The sequence below is a fragment of the Panthera uncia genome, assembly GCF_023721935.1.
Source record: "Panthera uncia isolate 11264 chromosome A1 unlocalized genomic scaffold, Puncia_PCG_1.0 HiC_scaffold_17, whole genome shotgun sequence".
Lineage (NCBI taxonomy): Eukaryota > Metazoa > Chordata > Mammalia > Carnivora > Felidae > Panthera > Panthera uncia.
The window spans coordinates 21,413,862-21,429,278 of record NW_026057577.1 but is presented as its reverse complement, the minus strand read 5'-3'; the positions used below and the strand labels follow the sequence as shown (position 1 = coordinate 21,429,278).

Genomic DNA, 15,417 nt, shown 5'->3' with positions numbered 1-15,417 from the left:
TTATTCATTTCCTTAGATGTTTTTAATGCTCAAATGTAATGACAATTATGTGGCATTTGCAAATAGGCACATCCTGATTGCCCACAGCTATTAAAAGTCCTTATTAATAAGACCTAATATACATATCCTGTGGGGAATCTTAATAAATTTCAAATTTTATTTTCCTGTTCAAAATCATTTCCACCATAAAAGCTAGTTTTCAGCTGAAAAGTCCAGGCCACAGCGAATGTCTTAAGGCTCTATAATAGGGCTATACCTGAAAACAGAAATGTCACTTATAAATAGATTTAAATTAGTTTCAACCCTATGATAGACTGCAAAAATAACAATTGCCACACATTCTTCGCCAACTCCTCCTATCAGTTGAAACTGTAGTTGGTATAGACCTGTTTTGACTAGAGGGATGTTAGCAAATATGAGATAACCAAAGGTTTGAAAAGTGTTTGCACGTTGGGGCCTTTTCCACCTCTTTTTGCTTTTGGAAGCCAGGCATTATGAAAGAAAGCCAAGGTTAAGGTGCTAGCTGCTGAAGACATGTGGTTCAGGCACCCATCAACCAGCCAAATGGTAGACAAGTGAGGGGGGAATTCTAGGACCAATCAACCTCTACTTGATCTGCCAGCTGAATACCAGGAGAAAAGCAGAACGACCACCAAGATGTGCCCAGCTCAAATAGTCAAGCGAAAAATCAACTGCTGGGATGCCTGGGTGGCTCCGTCGGTTAAGCGCCCGAGTCTTGATTTCAGCTCAGGACATCATCCCAGAGTTGTGGAATCCAGCCCCACATCAGGCTCTGCACTGACACACGGAGCCTGCTTGGGATTCTCCCTCCCTTCCTCTGCCCCTCTCCCCCACTAGCTTGCTTGCTCTCTCTCTCTCTCTCTCTCTCTCACACACACACACACACACATACACACATACACACACACACACACACACACACACACACACATTTAAATGGTAAAATGAACAAGCTAGATTTTCAATTAATACAAAGATTCTATACCTCTTGGTTCAAAGGAACCTTGTGTTTCCAGGAAACACATTTTCACTCGCCAAGTGTTTACTTAACCTTGTCACGTAAAGAGTGGCAACGTCTTCCAATGAAGAAAACCAAAGTTGATTAAAGCAGCTTACAAAGTTGCTTGAGATACATTATGAATGCACTTCTTTGATATGTCCCACTAAAATGTATTCCAAATATTCTCTCTCTCTCCCTCGTTTGCTCGCTTATAGTACAAAGTCTGCTTTTTCGTTCCTAACAACGGTTTAAAGAAGAGACCAACCGCACACTTCTATTTACATTTACCTTTTCTGCATTTGAGATTTGACGTGGCCACAAGTCACTTTTCTGGAGTATAAACGAAGTAACAGCTGTGCGGAATTCAAATAAGTAATTCTTGTAACATTTGAACTGCTATATAATGCACTACATTTTTGTCAGACCGAGCTTTTCCGGCAGTCTGCAAAGGAGACCCAGAATCTAAGTGATAAGTATGTGGTCCTTGGGGGAGGGAGAGGAAGAAATGGGGTAGAAAGATGTTTTCAGGGGTAGGCAAGGAACACTACAGTGGGTGGGATCATGGTTTCCTGTTCTTAAATTCTTCGAGAAAGTTTTGAGCTAAAAGGCCCCTGTGAGTCCTATGTCAGAGTAATCAATTCTGAAAACATATTTCACATGTGACAGCCACATGCGAAACACTTTTACGAAACTTCCACCAGTACCCTTCTTTTCTACACAGATGTGCTGTCATGTCAAAGATGCTGCAGTGAGAACCATTTTTGGGATACTTTTACGTACTACACTGGGCTTAACTCATGTCTTTCATTGCATCTTTGCTTCTAAGGGAATGTCACAGAATCCCCCTCTTAGGGAAACATTCTACAAACCTCAGCAAATTTAATTTTTGGCAATGGCCATCGATGGAGAATAGAATTTGATATCCACCCAAGAGCCTCTACCAGTTTGAGCACTTCCGGCCTGGACTGTCACCCACTAAGAATTCTTCCACTCACTTAGCAGCTCCTCCCCAGAATGATGCAGAGGCAGGAAGGGTCTCAGGGTGGGCATCCCTCTGTCAATCTCTCCTTCCAAAGAGTGGTCACTGCAGTTCAAACTGTAATAGGACACATCCTTCCAGGGGCAGCTAACCCTCACCTATGAGTGTTATCCAGGTGGCAGGGACACCACTTGTCACACTTGATGCCATACAGCCCTTCTGGACACAGACGCGCCTCGCAATGCTCGCCAGCAAAGCCTGCTTCGCAGAGGCAAGAACCGCTCACGTGATAACATTTCCCTCCATTGACACATTGGCAGGTCTCCGCACAGCCAACTCCGTAGGTGCCAACGGGACACTCGTCCTGGCACCTGTCAAGCAGGAGGCGGGAGCAGAAGACAGATTAGTCAGTGTGGTGTAAAAATACACAGTCCATTCTGATAGGCTTTGTGATGTAGAAACTGAAACTGCTTTTCGCATTTGATACATTGTTTTCGTGATAGTCCCATTACAGGTATAAAAGCAGTAAACTGAATCACTCTGGCTACAGATAGTATTAACAGCAGTATGAGTCTGTTCAAAGGAATAACAAAAATGAAACCAAAATAAAATTATGAACTTGCCACAGGAAGAACGTTTTTTACCTCGTGCTTGCTAAAGATATATAGATATAGACACAGATACAGATATATCACTTGAGGAGATACCGAAAACAGGAAAAGAATAATTGCCCAAATTAGGAAATTAAAATATTGAAATAGATGCTTTCCCCATTTTAACGATAAAACTTTGTGGCATATTTCAAACAATGTTAATTCTCTTGGCTTTCACGGTGGCATCAGTATTTGATCCAGCCATGTATCTGCTCTTTTCAAAGCTGAATGACAATAATTGCCCCTCATTTAGAAAGTTATGCATTTAATAAACACAGTCCTCTTTAGAATCAGGGAAGTCAGAGCTATAGCTATCAGGTTTCCTTGATTCCACCTGGGGAACTCTTGCCAGGAGATTTAGAGATGCACAGAGTTTCCTAGCACAAACTTTTTGCAAAGTGGGGTATCGTCCTCCGTAAGAAGGGTTGACCAATAGCAAGGAAAAAATATCCGGTCCCCAAAATTGACTTTATCTTTTAAAAAATAACATTAGAGTCTGCTCCTAAAGGAAGGACAGGGTCTGTAAGTGGCCGCAAGGAAGTATGATGGAGAAGAGAAAATTCTCATCACGCCATAGAATGCATGACCAGTTGTCCAGCCAGCCAAGTTTCTTTGGGACCTGGCAAGGTGACTTCACGGAGGCTCCCGCAACAGAAGGAGCACTTCCTGCCAAGGGAGAGTGAGATGGGGTCTCGTCTAGCCAAGTGCCGGCCGTAAGTAGGGTACACTTTGTGGATATCAGCAGACACTTCCCATGTGGCTCTCGTGTCATGCCAGAACCACGGTCAAAAAGGTAGGTCAGCACTGCATTTTTTAGACCAGTATAATGCCAACAGCAAGTTCAAAATAATGAATTCAAGGATACCTAAAGGCACTGGCAAAGGGGCTGAAAAGCAAACATTTTCCACAAGGTTTGCTTATGTTTTATGGGGCGTGATTAGTAACAATACCAAGACTGGCTGGGATTCTATTTAAGAGTAGAAGATAAATCTCCAGATCCCTTTGACACTTTTCTGGTCAGGCCTGGCTCTAGCATGTATTTCATGAGACAGAGAAAAGGAAAGGAGCCTCTGGTAAACTTGGTTTCACCTGACTCTTAAGACCATCTTTAGGTATGTTTGTCAAGCGGCAAAATCTTCAGATCAACTGCTCAACAGATCATTAGCAAAGTTCTGTAGTAACTATCATTTAGCATAAAATCAGATGTGTGTCTTAAGGTTACCCAGGAGTATACCTATTTTTAGACCAGAGTATTTTTAAAGGGTACTCTATTTTTAACTTGTAAGAAGCTTTAATAAGCCAAGTCACTTAGTTTATTCCTTAAAGATGTAAACTTTAGAGAAAGAAATGCTGAAGTATGGTAATTTGGCCTCGTCATGGCTCGGCTAAAGGATGGTAAGACAACTATGCAACCTGTTCATCCAGATTTTCCTGCAATTCAGTTCCAAAAAGATAAAGATAAACAAGGTGAAATAACATTGCTTCCTCTCTCTTATATGGATTTGAAAACTAACCAAAATGTGAAGCTTTGGGATCCATGATTTTAACTTAGTAAAAAGCTTAGCTCTAAAAGTGGGTGAACTGAGTATAGATCGGAAGCCTGGAAAAAACGTCTGTCCACTGACAAATGACAGGGAAACAGTGTGTATATTTCATCCTATCTTGGCAGAGACTTCCTTTTCTTTGGGAAAACAAAATCCATAATAACTGGTCCTGGACCATATTTACCTTTCTAAGCTATAATAAAACATAGTACTAGTTTGTATTATAAATGGCAAAAAGCCATTTGAATTTTACTTACTGAAGTAGCCATTATGTAAAGCTCACTTCATAGTCTCCTTTCTTTTTCATCAATGTTGCACTTGTAAGAGAATCCTGTGAATAACAGTTATGTCTATTTCCATCTACTAAACCAAGGTGGTAGGGTATCTTCCTAGAAGTAGACATTTTCCGTCTTTGGAAATAAAAGCAATCACGAGGTAGCTTATACCTTTCAGGTTAGCAGAGTTAAAAGTCTTTGTCAACCAGACTTATCTCCCTTTTTGGCCCCTTTATCTAAAAGAAGCATCATTCTCAAGGAATTTCATGCCCTTAATGTTGTTTTTGTGGTCCCAGGCAGAACAATGGGGGAAAAAAATCTATCTTAAGAATTAGTAAAAGAGGTAATAGATGTTCTTAGGAGAGACAGCAGAGAGGCTGATAAAGATATAGCAATTAAATAGTGGCCACAGCAGAAATATAGAAATTTGGAGTTTATACATTCTTTCATTTTTTTTTAATATTTTTTAACGTTTATTTATTTTTGAGACAGAGAGAGACAGAGGATAAATGGGGAGGGTCAGAAAGAGAGACAGACACAGAATCCAGGGCAGGCTCCATCCAGGCTCTGAGCTGTCAGCACAGAGCCCGATGCGGGGCTCGAACTCACAGACCGTGAGATCATGACCTGAGCCGAAGTCGGTTGCTCAACCGACTGAGCCGCCCAAGTGCCCCTTTAATTTTGTTTTAATGTTTATTTATTTTTTGACACAGAGAGAGAGACAGAGCAGAGACAGAGGGAGATACAGAATCCAAAGCAGGCTCTAGGCTCTGAGCTGTAAACACAGAGCCCGACATGGGGCTCAAACTCACAAACCACGAGATCATGACCTGAGCCGAAGTCGGACGCTTAACCAACTGAGCCATCCAGGCACCCCTCATTTTTGTTTTTGAATAATGCTCTGGGATTGGAAAAAAATGGATAAGCTTTAAGTAGAGATAATAAAATACAACCCCAATTCCCAAACCAACGAAGGTCACAGGCTTATTTTAATACCATTTTGATTATTATATTGCATCTTGTTACAAATGGATGGAAAAGGAAGTGAGTTAGCATATAAGGGGTGGCAGCTCCTTTCTGCCTGGTCCTTTTGAGCACGTCCCTCCCTAGAGGGCTTGGAATAATTGGGCCAAACCATGATTTCGTGGGAAAGAATCGCATTCCTCATTAAATCTGGGATCGATGGATCAGCTGCCTGCCTTTCAAGCATCTGGAACTACTGCTCTGGGGGAAATATAAAAAGTGCTGGAAAACAGCCAACTTTTCCACAATCCTAGATACCAGAAAGTTACCCCATTGGAGACCAAAGCCGCATCCCCCCCCCCCCCCCCCCCCCCCCCCGCCCAATTCCTGTCTGTAATTTCTGACTTTACCTCCTCTGACCCACATTCCTTCTTCACTTGCAGGTTAATAGGGAACCTGCATGGCCAGACAATCTTGGCTTCACCTTAACAGACAGCCGAACTGAGGCACAGATCTCTCCATGCAGCTAACTCTTAATGGAGCACCAATTACAGGAAAGGACCCCAAAGGTCTGAGCGATTCCATGGTGACCCACTAGCATGAAGAACACTCTTTTAACCCCTTCAAAAGAATTTGCATGAGAATCTGGAAACCACCAGATGGTAGGATATCTTTCTAGAAGTAGACATGTTCTATCTGGAAAATAAAAGCAATCATGACGTAGCTTATACCTTTCAGGTTAGCGGAGTTAAAAGTCTTTGTCAAACAGACTTAGCTCCATTTGGGGGATATAAGGGATATATAGATAGATATAGATATAGATATAGATATAGATATAGATATAGATATAGATATAGATATAGATATCTTCCCTCTTGCCTGGCTGTGCCACATTACAGTTCCTCACCACAATGTCCTCCTAAACTGTCCACAAGCCCCAGGGACTATTATTTGGGCATCCCATGAGCCTCTCTGCCTGCCTACAAGGTGTCTGTTTTGTTTTTTCTGCTTCTACTGTGGCTGGGAGTGCGTCCCCACATCCTGGAAATGCTCTGCTGACAGCTACCAGTGGTGATACCTGCTCCCCCAGGCAGCAGCCCTCTGGTCTAACCTCAGTGATCAAGTTACGCTGACTTCTTAAAACAGGGAAATGCCAAGACCCCAGGCCCTCAAAGCTGTTGTCACCACAAACTGCCCCATAGCTGCTCATTTTCCCCAATCGTGGTGACAAAAGTGCATGCTGTGTGTGTGTGTGTGTGTGTGTGTGTCTAGAACCCAGATGGGCATGGTATAATTAAAAACAGAAATCAGGGGCGCCTGCGTGGCTCAGTCGGTTAAACGGCCGACTTGGGCTCAGGTCATGATCTCGCGGTCCGTGAGTTCGAGCAGCACGTGAGGCTCTGTGCTGACAGCTCAGAGCCTGGAGCCTGTTTCAGATTCTGTGTCTCCCTCTCTCTGACCCTCCCCCGTTCATGCTCTGTCTCTGTCTCAAAAATAAATAAACATTAAAAAAAATTTTTTTTTTAAAAACAAAAAACAGAAATCATGTTGTCAAGTCACCAGAAAAACAATAGTTAGTGGAACAACAACTCAAGAAGATGTTCCCTCTTCAACTTCCTTGTCTTCCTTTGGCTCGTTGCCTTCCTTGCCTTAATCTAAAATTCACCTGGAAATTAGCTGTTATCCCCCCCTCCCTTGCATTCTAAATAAGATGAGTCTAAGTCTGCATTATACATTCGCCTTACAAGTTTGCCTTATATGTTTGTTGTCTTTGTGTTGCCTCAGATTTGAGACTTAAACCAGTAGACGACAAGAAAAACGATTATACAGCTGATCCTCAAATAACATGGGTTTAGAACGCACAAGTCACTTATATGCTGATTTTTTTTTATAAATACAGTCTGCTACTGTAAATATATTCTCTCTTCCTTATGATTTTCTTAACATTTTCTTTTCTCTAGCTCACTTTATTCTAAGAGTATAGCAATACATATAAATAGAAAATATGTGCCAACGGACTGTTTATATTATCAGGAAGGCTCCCTAAACAGTAGGCTATTAGGTTAGGTTTTGAGGGAGTCAAAAGTTACGTGCAATTTTTTGACTGAATAGGGGGTCAGTGCCCCAAACCCCTGAATTTTTCAAGGGTCTGTATTTAATTTTTTAGTGCCCTAAAATATTAGACAAAGCTATTATCCTCATCTATCCAAAATATAACAATAAGCCAGGATGTAGGTCACATAAACTTTTTGAGAAGCTCAGTTACATGTTACAAAAACCATGCTCTGAAAGGTGTCAATAATTTGCAACATCAAAAAATAAAGGTAAAATACATAATTACATTAACAAAAGATGAAAAGCCTTTAATGAAGCCTTTCATTAACTTTAAAGAAGTTAAATAGATAACACTAATAAAAGTTCCTAATAAAAACAGGGATTAAAAAAAAAACACCCAAGCATGAAAAATTTTACTAAAAACCAGTAATGAGCATAAAACTACATTGAAGCCATTTTCAATGAAATTAGGAAGAAGACAGGAATTCCCAGTTTTACCTGTTTGTCAACACTGATTTAAAGGTTTCAATTAATGCAATTATTTCAAGAAAATGAAACAACCCTTATAAATATAAATAAATGAAACAACCCTTATAAATATTATAGAGACAAATATCTTTTTTTTGGGGGGGGGTAGGTGATAAAATAACTTTAGTGTTTGCTAAGTAACATTTGAATTAATTAAAAATTTTGGTAGAGAAACTAAATAAAAACACTCAAAATCAAGCCTGTCTTTATCCTGAAATAGCCAATTAGAAACTGAAATGGGATTTTCCCAAAAATACAAAATACTTAGAAATAAATTTAATACAAAAGTGCAAATTCTAAGTTGGGAGGGGGAAGTGAGGGACCACACTATATAGCATCATATTTTTTTCTTTTTTTTTCTTCTTCAAAGTTTGTTTATTTTTATTTTTTTACTTTAAATTATACTTATTATTATATATTCATAAAAATAAAATTATAATAAAAACACATATTGATTATATAAAGTTAGAGAAATTACGTAGCAAGAAAACAAATTTTCCAGTATTCCCACAATCTAGAAATAACTATCATTTACATTTTACTGGATTTCCATTAGTGCTATAGTATCTTATTAAAAGCCAAAAACAGGGGGCGCCTGGGTGGCGCAGTCGGTTAAGCGTCCGACTTCAGCCAGGTCACGATCTTGCGGTCTGTGAGTTTGAGCCCCGCGTCAGGCTCTGGGCTGATGGCTCGGAGCCTGGAGCCTGTTTCCGATTCTGTGTCTCCCTCTCTCTCTGACCCTCCCCCGTTCATGCTCTGTCTCTCTCTGTCCCAAAAATAAATAAAAAACGTTGAAAAAAAAAATTAAAAAAAAAAAAAAAGTCAAAAACAGATCAGCCTTTTGGAAAAAAAAAATAATGAGGGAAGAAAGTTGAAGAAATTCTTAGGTCACAGATATCATCAAAAATAATGATAGCTAATTTTTATTTGGTCCCCAGACATCACTCAAATTGACAATCACTAGTATTTGTACAGTTCAGAGAAATCACTCAACTATAATAACAGCTAATATTTGTAAGCTTCCATGCTGTTCTAACCACTTTAATGTACTTATTGAATCCTGAGAGCAACCCCAAAGGAAAGTAAAATTATTTTAGCAATAAGGATGTATCTAAGGACACAGGTTCCAAAAAATCTTTGTTGTGACCATTATAATCTCCTACCTCTCAAGTCTTTTTTCTCTAACTGTATGCACACATCCAAAAAGCTTGGTTATCTGGTCTTTTAGGATGTAAGAGAGGAAAGAGAAAATTAGAAGGAGTAAGGTATGCAAAGCCGTCTAGGGTAACCCTTCACTGATACAAAAAATGACAGTGGATGGAAGGGCCAGATGAACACAGCCATTCATTTGCTCTTATAATCTTCAAAGTCCCATTGGATCTCACTTGGTCGCTACTCCACAGGGAAATGACTGGTATTCTTAATGGAATACTGAATCATAAGAAGGTAACTTTATGCCCAGCATACTTTTTAAAGCTAACCAAATACACATCCAATTTTGGAATAAATCTATCAAAAACTATTTAAAATGTAAAAAGTGGCTGTCCAGCCATTCAACTGTTGAGCACGAAACATTTATCACGGGTTCTGAATAGCTGGGATTTTATTTCTTTATTTTAATGCTGTCTGTCTTCAATTCACCATCACTGTCGATGGTTCCATTTCTACACAATGAGTTGGGAAAAAAATCTGTCGAACACATTGATACCTTATAGACGCCTCTGGAATATTATAGAACAGTCACAGACACATAGTAGCAAAGGTATTCCCTCGGCTCTGCAGGCTTTCCTTTCACACCATTATGAACAGTCAGAGAAAGATAAGACTATCCCTTACCGTTCCCCTGTGTATCCTGGGCTGCAATAACACTGGCCTGTGGCAACGTCACACGTCCCTCCATTATGGCACTGACATTCTTGTGAACAGTTCTTTCCAAAGCGACCCTGAGGGCAAGGCTGACCACACACTGTGCCCTGCATTCAAAGAGATTTGGAAAATTACATGGGCCTCCAGCCAGGGAAGGGCTAAAGGAGGAGGGAAAGAAGAGAGGAAACAAAAGGAGGAGGAGATAAGGGAACAGGGCTGCAAGATAATTAGATGAAGGGGATTTTAGAACACTCTGTACATCATCTAAAAAATGTTAGGAACTTTAAGTGGACTTATTTACTTGGTAAGCCTAGATCTCAAGATACGTTCAAAGATGCAGAACAGGGGCACCTGGGTGGCTCAGTCAGTTAAGCGTCCAACTCTTGATTTCAGCTCAAGTCATGAGCTCATGGTTCGTGGGTTCGAGCCTTGCACGGGGCTCCGTACTGACAGCAGGGAGCTTGCTTGGGGTTCTCTCTCTACCTCTTTCTGCTCCTCCCCTGCTCACGCACTCTCTCTCTCAAAATAAATATTTTTTTAAGAAAAGATGGCAGAATAATCTTAATAAATATCCATATTAAAAAACTGAAGTTTAAGATAAAGTTACACAAAATTATTATGGTAACCTAAGGAATTTATAAATCCTCCTAAGCGTTCTTCCTTGTGTCATACATGTACAATAAGTCAACAATACTTACTGAACATCCATTACATGAATGGCAACATCTGGTGCAAATACAATATCCAAATGCTTTACCATATGTTCTAAGGAAAACACACATTATCATTGGCTTTATTTCTTACAAGGTATAACGTAGCATAAGACGGAAATTTTGTGTACCTGGATTAACAGTAACATTGCCTAAGAAGTAGTTCTACAAGAATGAACCTAGACATTTTATTATGAGAGAAAAACACTTTTATTTTCAGCAGGTTGAACAAACATTGGTGGGCCAAGATCAATAGGAAAGCTTATTTCCTGGGAAGAAAAATCAAGAGAGGAACTTGGACATGTTTCCTCACCCTAGAGGCTGTCCATCTTGTCAGGCACTGTCACTATATTTAACCCAATCCTCTGCTTTATATAAATAAGTGCCAATAAGTCAGTGAAATACCTTCCCGTTTTCTGCTTCACTTGGTCATATAACTTGGGCTTGTAGCTTATCATCTGTTTATTGGAATTATTGTTAGAGCAAACAACATTTCCCAAATAACAGGGATTTTTAAACTGTTTTTTTTTTTAACTGTTGCAAGCTGTTGCTTTGTCCTCCTTCTCTCTAAAAAAAGGCAGACTGTGGGCACTCTGAAATTGGAGGCTAGCAAACACCAGATGGTTTTGTAAATGTTTATTCTGGATAGCATAAGAAAATACATTTCCTCTAACTCCTGGCTACCCACAAAGGCAGTTGGTGTGCTAATTAAGTCTCCTCTGGTGGTTTCTAGCTATCTACAAACAGGGAAAGTTCTTCCACAGACTCTTGGAACTGAAAAAGCCTTTGAGAGATGATTCAAATCAATGCCTCACTGAGAATCATCTATGCATCAGGCACAGAGTTAAGCTCTGAGAATCAAAGTGATAAGGTCACAACCTTTAATTAGTTCACAATGTGATGAGGGGGACAGATGAAAAAATAGCTCTAATCCCTCCATTCTAGCACACCATAACAACACGACTGAAAAAACAATGTGCCAAGGGTCAATCTGCGGTAAGCAGAAATTCTGGTGAAAATTCTCATTCTCCCAGGGACTGACCCTACCCACATTTTGTAATGGTCCCCCATCAGCTTTAGAGATGTTGTTGAAATATTGTTTGTGAGTAAAGATTAACGTGAGCAAATAGCTTTAAGTAAGGCATTCTTAGGAGTTGAAATGCATGTGTGTGTATATGTAAAAGGTATATATTTCATCTTTGAAAATCACCTAGAGTAATAGCACAAATAAAATATTGTAGAGAGAAGTATACCTTAGAAGCTCAGCTCTCAATTCACAGATTGAGAAATGACCTGAAGCATTCAGTAAAAAAACTTCTACCAAGGTAGCAGCCTCAGAGTACAGACACACTGGAGAATGGGAAGATCCATCTACCCAGTAATTGGGATTCATGGTCCAAGCCTGTGGCTGTCAGTATCCCACACCATAACCATCCCAACCAAGAAGAAAGCTTCAATCTCAAGATGAGGCAACTATACAGACAACATCTATACAATAGTCCTGGAGTAGAATGCCTATAACTCTTCATCCAAAGAACATGGAGCTTTCCGGATACTCTGCTGCCCCAACAAAATCCTTCCCTTGCCAAGAACCAAGCAATGTCCAACAACGGCAAAAGACTGCTTATAAGAAATGAAGAGAAGGAGTCAAAGGTAATTCAGTATTTCTACCTTGGGCAAGAAGAAAGAAATGCTGGTTTTAACGAAGATTTTTAAAAAGCAGAAAAGGAGTAGCCTTAAGAAAGACTTGGGTTCATGACAAGTTTTGTTTCATTAGCAATGACTTTGATGTGGCTCGAGCCAGTTCAGTACTTCTCAAGAGCTCCCTTGTTCACCCCATCATCAGCCACTCAGTAAAAGGCCCCTCACTCTGACTCCATTGATTTAAGGGGTTTCTTTGGGCTCTGCCTCTAGAACCAGACCTTGTCTTGTCTGCTTACCTTTCTAACACTCACCTTGGGTCTAATATTTCGTTTCCCCTTGTCTACATGGTCCTCACATCTTGAACTCTCCCTTACTTCCCATGATTCTCCCTGGGATGTGAACTCCAGTTCTCCTTTGCTTCAGGACTACAACAAGGGCATTAGCAGACCAATTCTACTCCATGTCTGGCCCTTAAGGCTCCAGCTTGGGTGGAGCCCAAGTAGATGGTGGCTTCATGTCTACAGGTCATCTGGGTTGGGGTGTTTAATAGGACAGTGACAAATATATGTCTGGACTCAGAAGGAAGGTCAAGATTTGGGAAAAATCAGTAGATGACTGTTAAAGCCATGGATCTGGGTGAGATTTTCAGAGATTTATAGTGAGAAAAGAGAAGAAGGATAAGACTGAAACCTAGGAAATGCTGTAATAAAGAGGTGTGAAGAAGAAGGAGGTTAGGAAAAGAGATCTTCAGTAAGAGAAGTAGGAGATGGGGTTATCAAATAAATGGAGAAAAAGATTATGAAAGGGAGGCGGATGGGCAACAGGGTTGGAAGCTTTGGTGAAGTCAAGCAGAATGAGCACAGAAAGGTCAGCACTGGATCTGATAATCAAGAAGTCTCTTATGACCCTACCAACATAGTTTCACTACAGCTGCTGGTGATAGAAGGGGATAGTGAAGTGAACCCTTCTCTTAATTTTTGTTTGTTATTGAAGGAAACAGACCTTGGTCGTTCACTCTTGTGCCTTCAAGCAGATGTACGCACAAACCAATGCCGGTAATGACCATATCACACCCAGGTTTCAGAGAAAGCTAGTTGGCAAATCAGCTTTGAAATTGAGTGTGTTGCAATGTCGCAAAACACTAAGCCCGTGAGACACGACACGAAGAAAGTGTAACATGGTCAAAGTTTGGGAGGTGTGGTGAGTGACAGCTTCCTCTTGGATTTGCATACAAAAGGCTTTGAGAAACTCTGCCATAGCTGGTAATAAACCTGGTTCACCTCAATTGTGCCTCCACAAATATATGACCAGATCAGTTGTTCACGTAACACTCACTCTGTTGAGAATAATGGTCTCAAAGAACAATAGTGATCCATGGAACTTAATTATAAAAACAATTACAGACATATTTCATTTACTGTGTTTTGCTTTATTGTGTTTCACAGACACATTGTGTGTTTTTTCTTTTCTTTTCTTTTCTTTTCTTTTCTTTTCTTTTCTTTCTTTCCTTTTTTTTTTAACATTTATTCACTTTTTGAGACACAGAGACAGAGTGTGAGCAGGGCAGGAGCAGAGAGAGAGGGAGACACAGAATCCGAAACAGGCTCCAGGCTCTGAGCTGCATAGAGCCCGATGTGGGGCTCGAACTCATGAACGATGAGATCATGACCTGAGCCGAAGTCAGACGCTTAACTGACTGAGCCACCCAGGCACCCCGCGTGTTTTGTTTTTTAAACAAAATGAAGGTTTGTGACAATCGTGCATTCAGCACGTTCAGTGATACCATTTTTCTTTCTTTTTCTTTTTCTTTTCTTTTCTTTTTTTTTTTTAAGTAGGCTCTATGCCCAACGTGGGGCTTCAACTCACGACCCTGAGATCAAGAGTCGCACGCTCTACTAAGCCAGCCAGGGGCTCATTTTTTCCCCCGCGTTGGCGCCATTTTTTTCTTTTCTTTTTTTTTTTTAATGCTTATTTATATTTGAGAGAGAGCACGTGAGAGAGAGGGGAGAAGGGCAGAGAAGTGGGGACAGAGGATCTGAAGCAGGCTCTGTGCTGATAGCAGAGAGCCTGATGCAGGGCTGGAACTCATAAACCATGAGATCATGACCTGAGCCGAAGTAACTGACTGAGCCACGCAGGCACCCCGGCACCATTTTTCTAACAACATTTATTCCTTTCACATATCTGAGTCATATGTTAGTAATTCTAACATTATTTCAAATTTTTTTCATTACTTTTATGTTTGTTATGGTGATCTGTGATCTCTGATGTTACTAATGTAATTGCTTTGTTACGTACATTGGTTTTTTAGACATAATGCCATTGCACTCTTAATAGACTACAGTATAGTATAAAATAACTTTCATATGCTGTAGGAAACCAAAAAATTCATTTGACTCACTTTATTGTAGTATTCACTTTATTGCTGTGGTCTAGAACCAAACCCGAAGTATCTCCGAGGTATGTTAATATTTAGATTCTTCCAGTGTTTAACAGCATTGTCTGTCATACATGAGATGAAATATTTCCCTTTTTTTTTTATCCTGAGGGAAAGTGCAGGACAGGTGGCCACTATGTTTTCCAATGAGGACCCTTAGTGCACTTCAAGATTTAATCACCTTCTGCCTGAAAATGGACAGAAGGCTTCCAGCTTTAAAAATGCTCAGGTCTTTCCAGTTTTGCCACCTTTAACCATCAGTACAACTTTCCTTTGTGCTAAAGTCTCCTATGTGCCCTTTGGGGTGGGGGAGGGGAGGAAGGGAGCTTACCAGCCAGCCAGAAGGGCAAGAGCATTCTCCGGTGACGTGATGACATATTCCTCCATTTTGGCAGGGGCATCTCTGCTCACACTGTGGGCCGTGCTTGCCGGGGGGACAAAGATCCTCACAGCTGAGGAATTGAGGTGTGACAAAAGATACCATTACTGACCCAACCACACGACCCTCGGGTTCAGACACAACAGCACCCAGGACCCTAAAACAGATAGCTTTGTCCGTTCAGAATTCTTCATTTCGTTAACATCAAGGTATTAACCACATTGGCTGGAAAGGTCGTTGAGGGGTCACCTAGACCTTTCCTTTCTTTGGGGGTATTTTGTGATGAAACTGTTTTATCTGCTTTTGTTTGTGTGTCTGTTCAAACCTCAAAGGAGACTGAAACACTTGCACAGCCCCTGCTTT

The 15,417-nt window shown here is 40.5% G+C and overlaps 1 protein-coding gene across 1 annotated transcript in view; it reads right to left on the bottom strand.

Moving 5' to 3' along the window:
* The window catches only part of MEGF10 (multiple EGF like domains 10), a 137,476-nt gene that overhangs the window by 47,845 nt on the left and 74,214 nt on the right, over positions 1-15,417 (bottom strand). The window contains exons 6-8 of the mRNA XM_049648438.1: positions 15,007-15,127; positions 9,855-9,991; positions 2,159-2,371 (exon numbers count right to left, since the gene is read on the bottom strand). Of these exons, the coding sequence (XP_049504395.1) occupies positions 2,159-2,371; positions 9,855-9,991; positions 15,007-15,127 (471 nt within the window). The remainder of the gene's footprint in view (positions 1-2,158; positions 2,372-9,854; positions 9,992-15,006; positions 15,128-15,417) is intronic.